Genomic DNA, 19,044 nt, shown 5'->3' with positions numbered 1-19,044 from the left:
GCCAACACCTACAGTCTGCCCTCGCCAGACTGTGACAGCTTTCTTGTAATTTCTTTGAGTTGTTCTGAGGAATCCCATATGGAAAAGAAATAGTAAAAACTTATATGTGATTACTCATGAAAGTGGCCACTTTCTCATTACTTTCATATATTGTTTTAGTAAGTATCCAAAACATACAAGTTTCATTATATAATTTTTCAAGGGATCTTATATCTGTTTTCACTCTTGTATGCTTTTCATACAAGTTTCACACAAGACAGATACAAACTTTACAAGATTTATATATATCTTTTCCATATGGGATAGTACTCTTGAAGGACACCTGCCTTCTGCAGGTGTTGTCAAACTTTTGTTCTCTCCAAGATTTTCCCACTCTGCCTCAATATTGTTGAGGTCTGAGCTCTGGGGAGGCCAACCCATGGCTGAAATGCAGCTCCAAACCACGACATAACCTCCACTGTGTTTTACAGATGACTCTAGGCACTCACTGTTGTATCTTTTTTCTTAGCCTGTCAGCACACATTGATGCAAATCAAAAATTCACAATAAGACCTGTTGCCACTGATTTTCAGTGTAGGTCTGACATACGCTTGACAGCCACCCTTCCACTGAGACCATTTCTGATCATGCTTTGGCCAGTAGGAGACAGACTGAAGGGCCAGATGCATCTCTCAGGTTCTGTTTCAGGCCTTTGTCCACTTTCCTCAATTTTTAAGGACACAATACAAGACATGTCAAGTTTTCATCAAACAGCCCTTTGAGAATCACCTAGCTGGTGCAAAAATACTATTTTATGCCTGTCAAACTATGTTATCTTTGACATTTTTCATAGATTTACCTAAATAAAAGTAAAATACAAAGAAATGAGAGGTGACCCAAGACTATTGCACGGTATTATAAACTATTAAATGTTGCAGGAAAAAAATGCACTCCTTTCTCTTCTTTAAATGTGATTATACTTCAAATTTCTTTGCCTATTAAACTTTATCAAAATTTGCCTGTGTTATTAATATGACCTCTGTGAGAATGCAAAGTGTAGTTTTAGGTGCTGCCTGATTCAGTAAGAATTCAATTTAAATGAGAGATGTGGTACAGTTAGCAGACCATTATACCTTTGTATTCCAGGTGAAATCCAGTGTAAGAAACCGATCCATCACTACGGAACGCTAAAAGCATTGTATTTGAACTGCTCTCTATCCGCTCTGGGAGTTTGCTGTCCTGGAAGCTACCAATGAGCGGACTGTTGCTATCCGGACCGTCGTAGATGTACAGGAAATCATAGTTTGGCTCAATGTTGAAACTAAAGGTAGAGGAAGACAGAGACAAACAAGGAAGAGAAAGAAAGTCAACAAAAATTCAAGGACAAAGTATCTACCATGAATTCAGTGGTTTTTAGAGTTGTTTTGTTTGTGATTCGTACCACAAAGCAAGCACAGCTTTTGAAAGTGGTGAAAGCTCAATAGATTTCCAAAGCACATAAATGCAAAAGTTCCCACTTCTTGAAAAAAAGTCATAATTTTACATGGTTTTCAATCTTGCACAAAGCAAAAACGAGGTTGATTATTTCACTTTACTCTCGTTTACCTGCAGGAAAAATACCCTAAAAATTGTAATTTTCACCAACCCATTACAAAAGAGTCTTTTGGTCTGTTGCTCCAACACTTTGTCCAAATTGAAATGATTGCCAGAAAATTTAGTATTAGAACTTACTGCCAGCAAAAAAGGATATCCAGGTTTTCAGTCTTCAAATGGAGCCAGCTCAGCTTGGACAGGCTTTTAGTCTACTGTCATTCCATTTCACATTTCACTCGGCAGTAACATTTGTCTAGTAAAGAGGTTTTAAAAAGCTCAATCGAGCTGAACTGGAAAGTAGCATTGTAGGTTACCTGATGAAGGCCAGTGACAGGACGTAGTCTGGGTTGACAGCAATGAGCCAGTCACAATCTTTTGAGTGAGGGTAAGGATGCGGGTAGTTCGGAGAGAGTATAAATCCATTGGAGCCTGTTAGATTTCCTCCACAAGGAGCTAAAGTGGGAACACAGGTCAAGATTGACATTCATTTTGACAAAGCCTTGAAATGTCATAACATTTAAATATTCTCTCAAGCTCAACCATACAGAAAAAAAAACAAAACCCTTTGTGTACCATGCAACAGAGTGTGGAGAAAACTGCTACTGAATGAAAAGCTTCATTAAATAGCAGAAGAATGAAAATATGTGAATAGAATAAAGCGTGCCCTTTTTATACAGCTCTCCTTTAAGTCAAAGACACATGTGTCCTTGAGTGAGACAATACCTCCAGCTGTATATGCAGTACATTTATTGTGCGTCCCTATAGAATATATGAAAGTTGGAGTGTTCACCTATGCAGACAGGTGGGCTGGGCTGCCAGTAGTATCTGTTATCCACTTGTATACAGGTTATTTTGTCGTCCCCCTGGAGCTCGTATCCTGGGTCACACTGAAAGGACACTGAATCCCCCGGCTCACGGCCATCTCCACTACGACTGCCATTCATCGGTACTCCTGGGTCCCTGCAGGCTGTAGCTACTGAGCCTGGACAGATAGGGGATAGGAACAAAGCAGGGAATAGAGGAGAAAGAGGGGAACAATTACAGAAAACTGTGTCACACCAGGTATCTAATGCTTTAACCCAACGCATAAAAACAGCACCACTTCCACTAACTAATGGGTCCTACGTAAGTTAATTTTGTTCCAGTTAGGTGAAGGTCTTTGAAGCAGCATAATTATATAGCTTTTTATTCCCTTTATTATTGATGGAACTACCCATTGAAGAGCATAGACACAACAACAGTAGTCTAAATGATACCTATCTGTTATATTTGATATCTTTCTGGTTAGATTTAATTTCATCACTTACTAGAAAACTGTATGGCAAATCCAGACTTGCTGATGTAAAAGTCAGTCTCAAACTGAACCGTCACTGTGTTCAGGGTCGAGTGGATTCCTTCAGGGAGCAGAGACCCACTGAGCTCTGCCAAAGACATTTCATTCTCAGGTGGCCCATCCCAAACCTTCAGCATGTCATGGCTGGCTTCAGTGTCAAAGGCCAGAAACTGGAGGCTGTAAAATAAGAATAAAGTTTAATTAAAGCAAGAATATGTTTCACTTCACACATGAGTTTACACTATGCTTAACGTATCGATCAAAAGCCTTAATGCGATCATCTGTACCTCACAATATTTCCCGAGTCCACCTCGATGGTCCAGGTGCAGCGAAGGTTATTGTCGTATGGGAAAGGGTATCCGGGGGAAAGGATCCTCCCTGACGACTCACCCTTAAAACGACCCCCACACTCCGCTACAGGGATAAATAACGTCACACACACTTATTTTAAAACAAACTGTAAACATCTCTTTGATTAGCGCCTTTGTGACAACATTACAAATCACCGCGGCCCAACCGATGGCCAGTTGATGTGTGTGTATGTGCGCTGTCACAAGCCAACCATTTATCTGTCTGTGGCAATTGTTTGTCAAGGCAATCAGATCCAGTAGGTGCACCTCAGAGGCCACTGATTAAACGATCACCAAGGAGACAAATGGATAAAGAAAGAAGCTAACTCTTATCCGCTGAGTCTCTCTGCCTTTCTCACTCTATATCACACGCAGGAGATGAAGAGAAGAGGAGAAAAGAGGAGGAAGAAGACACAAAGTGCTGATCTTGCATTCTTCCCTAAAGAAATCACAGCACATTATATAACAGAAAATAATTCCCCCTTCTCTCTTTGTCTCTCTCGGTTATATATTTTCACAATCTTCATCCACTCTCTGCTTTTCCTCCCTCTCCATGTTCCCCCTCCCTCAGGCTCTCCTCCCTTCATCACTGGAATATATTATCTCAGGTAATCTGAGCGATATTAAGAGTTTGGAAGGAAAAAAGACGGAGAAAGAGAGAGGGAGAGGGAAAGAGGGAGAGAAAAGGAGAGAACCAAGGGGGTAAAGAAGGAAAACCTGTGAGTAATAAGAAGAAGAAATATAATATTAAGACTGGAGGTTAGATGAAGTCACAGCGTGTCACTGTTAAAATATAAAGTCAGAGCATTTCAGCCAGTAGTTTTATGAGTCTTTCATTATTGATAGTGTGAAGGAGGGAGACTTATTAGTCTGAATCCAAAATCAGAAAGTTCAGAGGCAGCAGTGAAGGGAAAAAAAAAGGTCCTAAAACACTGGACTGGCTGTTATGCTTATAGCTCCCATGCAAAGCAGCAACAGCAGCCATTCTATTTGTCACTTTAAATAAGCCTAACATTTGTTTGGGTTTAATTAGAGGATGCAATCATTCAACCATGTGCTAACTGGAAGGAATAACAACACATCCGAATTAAGTTCAAATAATATTCAAATCACAGCGTTTTAGGTATTTCATTCCAGTACACTGATAAATATGTGAGTGTGTGTTTATTTTCCAAGCGAGAGAAGCCCGAAACTGCACAGCCAGTGAAAGACTACGGTCGACTTCTCGATATCAATACTTCGGACGGTCGCTTTGCATCAGTTTGAAACCTTGGAAAATGAATTAAAAAGGCGACGATGGCATAATTGAGTATTAAGCAATGTGTCGATACTAAGTGGGGAGTTTGCTCCACAGAATGCTTTTAAACAAAGCCAAATCAAATTGAATAAAATGAGTTTATGAAGAAATTCTCAACAGAGTGTTTGTCGCTTAGCTCTTCGTGTGCTGAGAGTTGCCTGGAGGTTATGTGTGCTTTATGTCGGGGCATGTCTGAGTACATAACACAGCACTGGGAGAATATAAGGGCAGGCGCCAGGAACAGAAAGAAAATCTGCCACCGCAGAAGAGGTAGTGCATCAGTTGGGCCGAGGGATTCCAGGTGGTATAATGCCGAATAAATAGGCTTTTCATTGGGACTTTAAAACTACAACAGCGTGTGATATCCAGGGAAAATCAAGAAAGGTGATTCTACAGGAAATTGGCCCCCATCTGTTTTCCTTCCAGATAACTGAATTAACATCCTGCAATCAAATGTTGCATAAAGCTGCAAGTCACTTTCTAATCTATTACAGAGCAAACCTTGTATAATTATGCTTCCTGATACCTAAAGGTGTGTGTGTGTTAGCTGAATTCTAGATAAATAGCCATCCCAGCTAAAGAACACAATACACAGACGTAAAGAATTTATAATTACATTGACGTTCATTCACTGGAAAGATCCTGCTCTGATTTTTTATTGAAATGATACCAACACACTTTTCAGCTATCGCGTAACTCTGAATCTATTCAAGTAAGTGCTGTGGAACACACACTACACAGCATTAAATGCAACAAGATCAATTTAAATCTTAGAAATAAAATTACCTCTCCCTCCCAAGCTTATTAAAGAATGTTATTCAAGGTCGGAAACACAATGCATCTGTGGAGGACTCTGCATGCCTTCAAAAATCTCTGTGTGTGTTTGTGTGTTTTCATCAGACCTTCTTTCACAGTGTTATTGGCTTCAGATACTAAAGGACGTACCTATACAAGAAGGCAGAGGGTTATCCCAGGCTCTCCTTTCACCCGTCATACACTTCAGCGTAGAAGCCCCATGTAGAGTGTAACCAGGCTCACATCTATATGTGATACTGCTCCCAGAAAAATGACCTTGGTCGTTGACCTTGAAGCCAAACTGAGGCACGCCTGGGTCTTCACAATGAGACAACTCAAAACCTAGAAAGAGTCATAAAAAAGAGCTTCACAGTACGTACTTTTTAAAAAACTCACTAAGGGAAATCCAAAGCCCACAAGAGAAACAGAATTAGTTTTATTTAGATGCGCAGCAATATTCCCTTAATATCTGGCTCACTCAAGGATTCTGTTTATGACCATGCTGGTATCACAGATCCTGTTAAGCTCTCATCCCGTTTTAATAACGAAACTGAAAAAGATACATGAGACATACCATTATTAGGAATGATACTGGAGCGTGTATACACCTTATCCAATTTAATGTTGTTTTTCACAGTCAGTGTAAGCTCAGTTTCCATGGTAATATTCGGAAAATTTGTTCGCAGTTTTGGAGAGCGAGATATGAATAGGTATATAAATAGCTTATCCTTATAAGACCATAACCGGGATTTGATCTACGGCATTACCTGGAAGACGAGGTGCACCGGGATTTGAGTTATCTCCTGGCAGACTGCTGTAGGTGCATGTCTAAATCCTTTTAAAAAATGGCTATTTGGAAAGCTATACTTACTATTGAGCAACAATTGCACATTTGTCATCATCCTGACATGAAGTGTGAACAGTTTTCCTATCTAAAATTGTTCTCTCTTTGCTAGATATGTATAAGGAAGCAAACCACCATGCATTATTCATTCGACCACATCTCGGGAGTTTCATTGAATTACAGCCTCTATATCAAATGTAACACCAAACAAACAGAGGTAAAGTACTACAATCTCAAAATTGCTGCTGCTAATGTGCTTTGTTTTACATGGCAAAATAACTTCTACCTGGAAAAGTATGAAAACAGCAAAGGTCTAAGTAAGCCATCCTCTGCGCCAACACAGTACAGAGACAACACAACTTCAAAGCGAATAATACTAAGCTATCACCCTTCATGACACCATTTAAACAATTAGAATTCCAACTGTGCGTCTAAGAGGGCACTGCCAAATGTGGGTGTGCTTTGGTGAACATCAAAACACACCTTTACCACTTCGTCCTACGCTGAAAGCTTTGTTAATCAAACGCGACATGTTTCTTCTGATCGTTTCAGTGGAAAAATTCACATTTACTTCTGTGATCCATCCAACCGTTTAGAGTTAAACTGTTCTAGTGAGCCTGTTAGATTTATCAGAAATCAGCAGTTGTCATGAGGCATCTAACTGGTTAATAATTTGAGACATACGGCTAAAATGTATTTACATCTGCCCAAGATAATCCAAAAAAATCAAAGATTAGACAAAGATACTGGCAGAGTCAATACAAAATGTGCTTTTTAAATGATGACTAATTTATTTATTAAGCAAAGATTTTCAAACCTGCCTGGCCCTGTGTGAAAATGTAATTGTCTGCTAAACCTAATAAGTTAATAACTGGTTATATCACCTGTGGCAGCATCATGTACAATAAGGCATTTGTGATAACTGGCAGTGAGCCTTGAAACTTTGTCCCGCTCCTCTTTGCAGAATTGTTTTAATTCAGATACGAGCATGAACAGCCTGTTTATGGTCATGTCAAAGAATCTCAATCTGACTTAAGTCTTATGCCACTCTAAAACTCCCATTTCATGAACTCTGACCTTAACTGAGGCAAGTGGAACATGAAGTTCTTTACATGTTGTTCTTTTGGGTTCTTTTGTCACCTCCTGAATGAATCTTCAAAGAAGTCTTGGAGAAACAGATTAGGCCTTAGCTCTATACTAAACAGCGGTGTTCACTGCTAACTTACTTGAGTACACCAATTTGAATCCTTCTCCTGTGTTTTCCGCATTGCTGTAGAATTCCAACCAGAGGTGGTTTGAAGTGGAAATGAGCGTCAGCCCCAACATGGATGATCCAGTAAATGCTCCGAGAACATGGGCTGTGTTGTCTTTACCGTCATAAATCTGTAAGAACAGCAAAATGCACACCGGATGCATCACATGCAGCATGAACTAATTTAATTCGTTTATTTTTGCTGATCTGTGTTTGACACTGATATCTGGCAAGAGCAATGACCACATATGCGTATGTGTGAGTGAGTTTACTTTGAGTATATCGCCTTGGGCAAGATGAAAGGTTCTTGCAGAGATGTTGATTCCTTTCCCAGCTTGAACCTGAGGTCAACATCAAATCAAAATGAGCACTAATGACCCACATAGCAGGTGACAAACCCTCACAAAGGTTTGAAGACTGGTAATACATTTGTCATCTCTTAAACACAGGCAATGATCAATACCATTATTTTTCTCAATAAAAACTCATGTCATGTATATCCTGAAACGTTAAGATCTGTGACCTGGATGCTGTAGATGCACTCGTGGTTGTTATCGTAGTTCATTGGGTAGTTTGGAGAGAGCAGTATCCCTTCATTATTCATGACTGAAGAACCACACTCCGCTGAAGACAGAGGACAGAAAGGAGACAATTAAAAAATGCACAATATTGAGACATTGGTTTAATTCTTAAGAGGCTTATAATGATGTGGAGTGGTCATGTGAACAAGCTTTTGTTGTGCCGCAAATTGACCTGCATTTAAAGCTTTAATGATAAACAAAAGCTATGTTTTGCAGCTTACTAAAGAGGCTTGTGGCTTTTTAAAGCCGTTTGGTCCTACCAGATAAAAGTTTTTGCCCATTTTCTGTGCAGCTAGGGGGAACGCAGGCTGTGCTCAGAGTAATAATCAGTCAAATTCCTTTCTTCTTAATATAAATGAAAAAATATTTTAACTAAAGGCTGTAGGAATTTTTTAAAAATCCCCATATATCAGTTAATGCGAATGATAAGATTGCAAACTTCACCTGAAGTTGCCTATTCTTTGCACTTCTTACTCGTGCCCTCCATGTACAGTATCTATGTCCCTTTCCTCTCTTTTTCATTCCCTCTCCCTCTCTGTGTCTCCACTAGTGTAATGGTCGTATTACAGCTGCCATATCGTCAATAAATCACACTGCTATAGTTTCCATTTAGAAAATTACCTCTTCACCCTCTCTCTCTCTTTCCTCTTTAACTTCCTCCCTCTTGCGCTCTCTCTACTCTATGAATAGTGCCTCCTTTGCTCCCCTTTACTTCAATCAACTTTCCTTTTCCACTTCTCCTGAGTTTTCATTCTCTTCCATCTCTTGTTTCCTCTTTTTATTTTTTCCTCCCGCTTCTGATGGCATCCAGAAATAATAATAAAAAAGTAGAAAAAAAAAAACAAGACAAAAGAACATTGTATTTCTCAAACTGCAAAGAAACATCTCTGGAAGCTCTCCAACTCTTTCATGGGGGGAAAAAAAAATGCTGTAAAGAATTAAAAAGAGCCACTTGTTAAAACACAAACACAGACCACCAAAGTTATACTTCATGCCTGCACAGCATATCCCTCAGTTAATTAAAATAACAAAAGACCCACCCTAACTAAAAAGTTATTTTATAGCCAAAACATAAGAAAAACCTATTGTTGGTCCTCTAATCTTTCCTTCTTCCTCCGTTCTTCAACTGTGATGTGTACCATCATGCAGCAATGCAACACAATACGCAGAAACTAAATATAGCAAACTGCACTACACCCCAGAACAGCAGCACACAACATCACTCCCACCTTTCTGCATTATAAGTCTTGTCACGCCGATGAAAGAACGAAGGAACCAAAGCCATGTATAATGGCGCTGAGAACATCATGCAAAGCTGAAAATTAGATTGTAGAGTAAAATCTACTCACATGTAGCCTAAAATTAAAAAGTCGTATAGTGTTGCTGCTTTTTACTAGAATTGGATTGGTCTGGCTTTCTTTGTAATTTCTCAAAAATATTATGTGTAAGATAACTAATTCTATGAGCAAGTGCAGAAATGCAGTCTCTTTCGCTATGTGCTTTTACTGCTGTCACTTGTAGATACTACTAACTGTACCCAAATCAAATCTTACTTTACACACTTCTCGCCTGAATTCCCTGAGGTTAACTGTACATGATAATGATTCCCACTGATAAACTTGTGCTTTAAATTAGACTTATCCTATCTATTTAAGAGCAGGCGGTAGTAATTCTCTGGAGTAAAGGTAGCAATTGAGAGGAAAGTGCCTTGATCAAAGACAATCTCCTGAGTAGTCCTTATACACCCAGAATAGCTCAAAACCGACACAGACAGGCAAAAAGCATGATATTTCAGTATTTCTTCTTCTTTTTAATCAGTGTGATTGCTTTCATCTTCCATTATTAGCCCAAACAAATTAGATTTAAATGCATTTTCCTTGACAAAAAATGTGCATGTGTGGCATCCAAGATATGAACTGCTTGTTTTTATTCTATGTTTTTAAAACCTAGTGAGGAACTTATTATTTTGTCCTTTAAACCAATTGCTCATTTGTGCATTGATTAATTATTAAAAAAAATTATACAGCCTTGCATAGAAACACATTTTCCAGTCCACAGGTGAAGGACTTTTTATTCGAATAGGCATATTTTTAGTGCAATCTGTGCCACTCTGAGTATACATTTTAATAATAAAACCACCATCCTTGTTTTTTCATGCATTCAAACACTGGGCTTTTACTTCACATTGTAGTACATGCTACTTTTTGTTTGCTGTGTGTGTTACTGGCATAGTGCTACAGTTACACTGAGTTGGATTAGTGTTCAATATGGTGCATAAACCTACTGTAAATCTGATTGCATGTTTATCACATCGTAAAAGCCTTTCTCAGTCTGTGTTCTGACTTCGAAGATGTTTGTCTCAAATCTCTTGTCTCAAAGATTTTATATAGTGTGTATATCTTAATATTGTTTTCTGTCTAGCTTTATGACTTCAGTTTATTGAACAAGTATTAAAGTATCGGGGGGAATTACAACTTTTTCCAGTATAAAAAAAAAATCTGTATTATTTCAGATAATGTCCTTGCCAGTAAATTTCAAAATTATAAAAGGTGATAAAGCAATGTGAACAGGACATAAATGTCAGCCTGCTAGGGACTCCTGAAGAAATATCTCTGGCATTTTCTGCTCATCCACTAATTGGAAATTGGCTGATACAAACGCTGTTCTCTGAAGTACCATTAAGTTTGGACTGACCGTTTAATATTTATTTTTTGGAACAGTTGAACATTAAGGATGTTTCTGTAGCTACAGCCAGAGGTCAATTATAATTTTCACTTCATAGGTGGAAGAACAACCTTTTCAAAAGACCTGAGCCTTGTGTTGGTTTATGGGTAAGGAAATAAATTATATTGATTATATCAAGGGAAGCTGAGTTACTTTTTAACTGTAATCACTATTTACTTCTTCATCTATCCATCCATCCATCTGTCCTGCCCGGACCTCATCCTTCCTGGGGGCACACTAAGATATTCCCAAGACAGCTAAGAGATACAGTCTCTCTATCACCTTCTAGATCTTCCCCAGGGCCTCCTTTCAGTGGGACATACCCCAAGCACCTCACTTAGGATGCCTCACCCATGGGTCGTCCAAGTCAGACACCCAAACCATCTCAATGAGGCTCTGCCCTGAGCTGCTTCTGACTGGGTAAGGCTCTTGTAGAAATGTTAATTTGGTTGCTGAATTATAGCTGACAATGGAAATCCTACTCTCGCTACAGCTATAGAAGACTGAATAGTTTGCAGGAATGAGCCAGACACTCCTGATTCTTGCTGCACTCCCCACAGGGCAGCATGAGGGACGTGGCTGTATCCTTAAGAATGTAAAGAGCTGACTGATGTTTCATGAACTCCAGAACCTGAGGCTTGACTAGCAGTCAGACTCATCTTTCCAGTACTCTATATTCCCTCTTGTGGGTAGAAAGGTCATATGGATCTTTCAGACTGGGTACAGCATAGCCCCAAGGGTTAAGACCAAAGCACCAAGCACTTCCCTTCAAGCCCTAGGCTTGGCTCCAGGGTTTGCACAAGTTACCCTGTTATGGGAAGGGTTACTTGGTCCCTTGCTCCCCTGATCTCACAGTGGGTGTTCTGCTAGTTATTTCTATTTGATTTCCATCGGTTTAAGAGTTTGAATTTATGTAATTATTGAGACATTTTATACAACTATATAAAGACATGACTTGTTTTTGTTTTATTTTAAGCACCACTGGACTAAACTGTTCACTGCGACTTTTTTATTACTGGATCTTATGTATTAGATACATATATATGTGTTTGGTTTTTACTAGAGATGGCACGATACCACTTTTTTGTCCGATACCGATACCGATATCATAAATTTGGATATCTGCCGATACCGATATGAATCCGATATAGTGTTTTTTAATCAACAAAACTGTTTTTTAAAATATCTTGCTGCATTTTGCAAGTCTGCAAGTTCATACTCAAGTTTAAAACAACAACTACACTAAAGCTATTCTGTTATACCTGTATACAAAAAAAATATTTCATAGTTCAGCAATACTGATCAATCTAATAAACTTAAACCTACACCATCCTCACTATTCTGGTATTTTAAAGAGTACTTAGCGTAAATATTAAGCAACCTAACTAATAAGGTTCCAACTCCCAGCAACAACAAAAATAAATAAATAAAAAATAGGGAACCACCCCTCACGCTCCACCTCATGATGCTTAATCGACGTAATCAACCTTAATTTGATGCAGTGTGAAAAAAAATGCACAGAAATCAATTATTTTTCAAGAAATATTAAATAGATTCAACATCTTTCTTCAACAAAATTGCAGACTGCACAGATGGTACCTTCCCAAAGTAAAAAGTACTATAGCTTACTAGGGTATATATATTAGACTTAATAGTCACTATATACAGTAATTGACTTCTATTCATTTTACATCAAATTAAAACTTTGGGTGTCAGATAATTATTTATTAAAAGCTCGACATTTTAAATGAGAATAAGAAAGAAAAGTATGTCTTTGTGCCCCCTTTTCCCTGTTAATGCCCTATCGGCCCCCCTGGCTAAACTTTGCTAGATCCGCCCCTGCACAGTTACCAGCGTCAGCTACGTAGAAAAAGATCCTGGAGTAGAAAGTAATATTAAATACATTCTAACAATAGCTGATCAAGCTTAAACGTGCTGCTGTTGTTCAGCCGCTGGTTTCCTCTTTCTGGTGCAAAGTGGGCCAAAAACAAACAAGAGACACGGACTCGCGACAGAAAAGCCGATCAGCTGATCATTAAGCAGTTTCACAATTGAAGTAGCAGCCGGAGAGCGAGAGGCAGTCGCTTGTTAAGCTTAACGCAGGAATGCTTTACAAACATTCAGAGATGGACTTACACACTTGCTTTACTTCTCTCGGGATAACTTTGTCGGAGATGAAATGCCGGGTTGCTAGCGAAGCTCCAAATGCTATCCAGACCACCGACAGGTCCCGCATGCCACAGCCGCTCTATCACGTGATGCATACTGCTCCGACGTGCTAACGTTCTGAGGTGAGTTACGGCGTGTTGCAAGTTTTGTGAGGTGCTTTCGTGATATTTAATGGATCGGATTACATTTTTTATTTTTCTCCGATATCCGATCCAGTAATTTAGGTCAGTATCGGACCGATACTGATACGTAATATCGGATCCGTCCATCTCTAGTTTTTACTTTTATTTATTTATGATATTTGAAACAACTAGACACCCACAAACAAACAACTAGACACCCACGACACCTGACCAGTAACAATTAAACACGTACCGACACATCTAGGTAAAGGGGCGCTCCACATTCTTCGCCCGCCTCCCAGACAGATTAACTCTGGTGAACCCTCCAGGCGGTATCCCATATTACAGGAAAAAGACAAAGTGTCTCCAACACCAAAACTGTAGCCATTTCTCCTGCCGAAACGAGGCATGCCGGGGTCCTCACATGGCTCCAAAGTATATTCTGCAGAAAAAATAATAATTGAATGACACTGAACACATTACTATAAACTAACAGACAGCAGGTCAAAAGGTAAAATAACTTTTCTTTACTTCTGACTAAAAAGCCATAACCAGACACATATGTTACACATACTATCTGTAGGAGATATGACATAATTTCTGCAAGTAAATACATAAAATGTTAATGTTATTTATAGAATTCTGGAACAAGTGCATGATAATATTTGTGATTACGCAAGCAATATGAAAGAATTAGCTAAGCTAATAATGTAAATACTTACAATGAGGCCAAGATCTTGGGCTAATCTTAAATAACAATTTCGGATTAGCCAAAGGATGAATGCATGCATACATTCATGGGCATGAAGTCTCTCCCTCTCACTGGACAAGCCCTTTTAATTAATTCAGTAATTCTTGTGAAACTCTTGAATATGTAGTCTATTAAAATATAATCCTTGCATGACTGTAGGAATGAACAAGAAGGGCACGATTTCTCGATCTGAGTCGACTCCAGCACGCCCTGAGCTGAACTTGTTGAGTTTGTGTTTAGCAAGATAGAGACTCAAAGCTATTTTCAGTTGGCTAAGACTGATGATGTGATGTGTTTTTTAGGGTGTACTGCTGAAAGAAAGTGCGTGTTGAGAATTTTAACACTGCCAAGTCAAATCTCCCATGACACCTCCCATGTGTTGCACTCTGAGAGTCAGCTTATGCCATCTGGGTGGCAGTAAAATATCACTCAGTGTAGTCAGGCCACTGCTCCTTTATTACAGAGTCAGTGAGAGGGTACTGAAAGGACAGTTAGGCACAAGACCCAATCCTTTTTTTTAATCTACTTCTGGTTCTGCATGATATCATTGATGTAGGATGTTCTTAATATGATCATTATAGGTACTGTGGGCATAAAAGCCCCACCGAGCTGCTCTTCAAACCTTCTCTTTGCCACTGAGCAACAGCAAATCAGAAGACAGCATGATTGGAGGGTGGCATTAAAGAGAAAAGAGCTAAAACAGCATGTTTCTGACCTCTGATGAGGTTAGGGGCTCCTGTCTTCATCTTGTTCTTTCCCTTTCCTCACATACCATCATTTAATAGTGGATTGCTCTCAGATTAATATTGTGTAGCCATCTGCTTTTTTCTGTAGTAATTTATAAGATTACAGACGTAGTCCTCAATTTATGGAGTAAGATGTCAGTTTAGATAGTGAAAACTAAAAAACCCCATCAGAACAACAACAACAGAGTACAGCAAAACTTTTTTTTGTATTATTCATAATATTCTGTGTTTTGTAGCTCGGCACCTTTCGCACTCTTAAGTAATTTAGAGTTGAGCACACCAGTTCGTTGGTTGAGTTATTCACGTGTGGCCCAAGAAGACACATTTTTTAAAAAGTCAATAACAGCAGAAGACACAACTGAATGTTAAGATGTAAAAAAAGCTGGCATGAAAATAATTATCTGTTTATCTACTTGTGGGAAAACAAACAAAAAAGAAACTTTTTCAGCCCCCAAAGTATTCTGGAGGCCAATTTCTAAAACAGTTTTCAAAACCAAAGTTTATAAAATAAGTTGTTTAAGATTTTGGATACATATATTATTTTTGGCAATTTTCAGTCTGTTGTTGTAGATGATTATACATGGATAATGCTTCGTCACTGCAGATGTTACTTGACTGAGAGAATTATGTAGGCAGTGGGTGAACACGTCCAGGTCGGCCTTGCTTCTTTTTCTATGATTATGACTTGTAGAGATCTGCAAGGTTCAGTTTGAATCCCTTTTTGTTTCTTCTTCAGGAAATCTTTAGAGCTAAGTAAATCGACACTTTGGAGCAAAAGCATATCTGAACTAGCCACTAAATAGTAAGTTGGTTCAGTGGTTTTACAGCAAGGTTGTGAGATATGAAGCCAATGCAACAACGCAACTGCCATAAAACTGCATTTCCTTGAAGGTCACTTGACTCCAATGACTTCTATTGTAAAATGTTGAATTTTACACCAGACATAAATGCTAAATGCACAGTCTACTAACTGTGGTGTTGGTGTGAAGCGTTCCAAAATAATTAGCGTATAAATAACTAGGCTTTATGTGCGTTTTATCGTCGGTTTTTCTAAGATGTTTGTGCTCTTTGGTGAATCATTTTGTAGGATTTTATTTGTAGATTATTTAGCACTAATTAACTGGGTCTTCTCAGCTACTGCATGTAGTCATGGTAACCATGCCCATCTTTTATATGTAGTCTGTAGTTTAAAGAAGGCTCATTATTCTCAATATTAAACTTGTGGCCAGACAAAGCATGGTACAATGTTTGACATGGGCTGAAGAAGCACATGCAGTCTTTAAAATTAGGTAATGATCATATTCATTCATAACATATAAAATATCCAGCACTCACACTTCATCTTAAGCTTTAAACTAAAGACGTTTGTGCTTTTGTGGCTGTGAGTATGTCAGAAATTCGATCCTATGAACACTGAATATCCATTTTTATTATTTAGAAGCACTCTGTGATAAGTTGCCACATAAATGAACTTAATGGCATTTCTTTAGTGACTTTACAACCTGGCGTAAGGCTGCGACTTATAATTTACAACATTCATTTTAAGAGGCAGTAATTGTCTTTTCTGGTATAAATGTTGCTCTGCTCACTTCTCTTTAAAGAGAAGCCATAATTTCACAGTGGTGTCTGCATGAATTTCTAGGGTGAACCTGGCAAAAGTCCAGCTTGACTATTTTATTTTATTTTATTTTACTGGCACAATTCACACAGCAAGCTGTTACATGACTGTTTTGCATTTAGTTATGTTTCATAATCTCAAACATTTCAACATTTGCAACATTACAGCATTGTTCCAGTGAGCAAATTAAGACAAACAGAAACCCTTGAAGTGACTAAACTGAGGGTAAAACTGAATGTAGACTCGCTGGATTGAAATGAAAAACTCCAGTAAGGAAAGTTACCCGAGAAAGTTATGTTGAAGCCCTCATATGAAATGGAAAAGTCAGAGATGAATCGCAACTGGGCTTTGAAGTTGCCATAGAGACCAGCATTGATGTTGCTAGGCAACTCGTTGCCGGTCAGACGAGCCAGAGGTTGCAGGAAACTCCCATTCTCCGTAACCAAGAGGTAGTCATGTTGGTCCTCCAGGTGAAAAGAACTGAACTGAAACTGGACTCCTGTTAGAGACACAAGCACAGACGAGTCAGAAGACAGACAAAGTTTGCTTTATCCTCAGATGGTTCATGCACCTCGACTTATAATTTGTATGAGTCATTATACTGGGACAGCAGCATATTCAAACTTTAATCAGTGACGATTTATTTTTGAGATCATTATTTTATTTGACTTTATTTTGGCAACATTTTACTTTTGACATTGCTTTCACCAAATTGCCTCCAAATGGCGCCTGAATATTTTATAAGCCACAGAAAACAATGTATGTTTGTGGATGTAGCATAGCAGCAACTGAACCACTGAGCTTGCTGTACTGTGTCACACTCTGTCTGTCTCTATTAAGGAGTGTGGATCTCTGTGTATGTGTGTCTCTTGCCTTTCCCGTGGCTGACTTCAACGGTCCAGGTACAGTTGAGAGATGAAGGGTAGCTGTCTGGATAGCCGGGACTAAGGATGGTACCCCAGGGACCTCTAACATCCCCACCACATAGAGCTGGATAGATTGAGAGAGACAGAGTGGGGGGAGAGAGGCAGAGGGAGGGAGATGAGCAGAGACAGGGGATGGAGGCAGAGAGAAGGTTAGCATCAGATTGTTGATAGCTAAAACAGATAATGTTTCCCTGTGGACCTTTAATACCACTTCTATAGTACGTACACACAAGCATACCCACACGCAAATGCTGCAAGAGGGGCAGAGGAAGACGGAGCAAAGGGGAGAGAGGGAGCATGAGAGAGAGACGGGGAGACATTTTCTCAGAAGTGGGTAGCAAGGTCTGCATGCAGTGTGAGCTCCAAACGTGTGTGCTTTCACACGTTGGGGAGTAGGAAAACACTGTTTCACTGTGTATTCCCTTACAACTTTCCTTTAAATGTTGAAGTCATATTTTTCAGATTTATTCCTCCCACTGTTGCACAGACATAAAATAATGACATAAATAATGTAAAATCTGCCACACACTGCACTGGAATGATAAATAATGCATCATTTGTTGTTTTTGTGGTATATTTTAATGTTCTTGAAACAAACCAACGCCTAACAATGATTAGCGACACAGATGACTGTTATTCCTTAAAAAGGTGAATAACACCAGTGACAAAAGCTATGTGGGTTTTTTTTTCCTGTTTACAGAAATGGTGAGTTGAACTGTATGCCATTTATGCAAATTTGGTGATCTCTTCAATTTGTAGATTGTCTGCCAGGTACGGTGACTGTGACCACAATGCTCTGCATAGTACAAAAAGTGGCATGCTCACCAGACTGTAGCAGGTCTTGCATAAATATGGGAGGATTCTTGGTAGCCTGGATTCAGACAGGCTTTCTATGGACCTCGACATGCTCACATGCAGGTCCACTTGTGTGTCTGTAGTTTTTATGCACTAAATGATAGTTATTTCTAGCAGAACAGCAAATGCACATCTGTTTTGTTCAGTAACAACCTCCAGCTTCAAGATCCATATGGCTAACTTGATATTGCTGCAGTGATTAACCACAACCTCACAATCATACTGTGTTTCATTGCCTTTTTGCAAAGACAAGTTCAGATGTTCAGACTAGTTTCGCTGAATATTACATACATCAATCATCTGATATAGTTAGAGCTACTACCTAAAAGGCAAGGTTTATTGTTATATAACTAGTGGCCATCTGAACAATAACTGTGTGGAGGAGAAATCTGAAATATATTTGCAAGATTTTGTCGCTTTGCAATTCAGTGTCAGGAAACTGAGACATAAGCCGAAGAAAAACAAGGCTGGAATAATTTTTTATGTTACGTTTCCACAACATTAATGCTGCGTAATAGGTACATTGATTGTGTGCAAGAACTGTAAAATGTCCTTTGTCTGAAATATTTTTTCGGTTGAGTTTTATTCCAAGTGATTCAAGTCAGTGGTATTCGATGCAGTGAAGCAGGACAAATGTTTCCTGGAGACTACTTAAAACATTCAGAATCTCACAGCATGGCCACACTATGACCCGTGCTTGTGCCGAGATGCAGAGTTCAGACCAGGTCCAGAAAAGATTGGAAATGGCCGTAGCTCACTCTATGCATACTAATGCACGCAGACAGTATGTTGCCAGGTGCTCAATTTTTTGTTGCTCCACTTGCTTCATCTTACACTGGCCTGGCCGAACAGTCATTTTCTTTCACAATGCAGCTATAAAATGCCGTAAAAAGGAGTAAAAGAAGCAGGCAGAGGGTCAATCCTGAAAGTTCTGCTGAAATTTCTGTGAACAGGACATTTTACCAGGAATTGTAGTGTGGAGCAGAAAACCACCAAATCTGACAACTACACCCCAGCTCAAATCTGTACAAACCCTTCCTTTGCTTCTTTTCTTGCTCACTCTTGCTGTAACTGCTACAACATATCAGGAATTGAAAATGTGCTCAAAT

At 39.1% G+C, this 19,044-nt stretch overlaps 1 protein-coding gene across 1 annotated transcript in view; it reads right to left on the bottom strand.

The window, feature by feature from the left end:
- The window catches only part of csmd3b (CUB and Sushi multiple domains 3b), a 417,790-nt gene that overhangs the window by 72,732 nt on the left and 326,014 nt on the right, over positions 1-19,044 (bottom strand). The window contains exons 19-30 of the mRNA XM_085395224.1: positions 17,028-17,144; positions 16,438-16,653; positions 13,293-13,481; positions 7,967-8,067; positions 7,716-7,784; positions 7,418-7,574; positions 5,498-5,689; positions 3,193-3,319; positions 2,880-3,082; positions 2,363-2,554; positions 1,887-2,025; positions 1,113-1,300 (exon numbers count right to left, since the gene is read on the bottom strand). Coding sequence (XP_085251350.1) covers positions 1,113-1,300; positions 1,887-2,025; positions 2,363-2,554; positions 2,880-3,082; positions 3,193-3,319; positions 5,498-5,689; positions 7,418-7,574; positions 7,716-7,784; positions 7,967-8,067; positions 13,293-13,481; positions 16,438-16,653; positions 17,028-17,144 — 1,890 coding nt within the window. The remainder of the gene's footprint in view (positions 1-1,112; positions 1,301-1,886; positions 2,026-2,362; positions 2,555-2,879; positions 3,083-3,192; positions 3,320-5,497; positions 5,690-7,417; positions 7,575-7,715; positions 7,785-7,966; positions 8,068-13,292; positions 13,482-16,437; positions 16,654-17,027; positions 17,145-19,044) is intronic.

Source organism: Rhamphochromis longiceps, linkage group LG22 (genome assembly GCF_057381845.1).
Source record: "Rhamphochromis longiceps isolate RC_006_pf linkage group LG22, R_longiceps_female_GT1.1, whole genome shotgun sequence".
NCBI classification, from domain to species: domain Eukaryota; kingdom Metazoa; phylum Chordata; class Actinopteri; order Cichliformes; family Cichlidae; genus Rhamphochromis; species Rhamphochromis longiceps.
The sequence above is the reverse complement of the archived record's forward strand: the minus strand, read 5'-3'. Positions and strand labels throughout refer to the sequence as shown.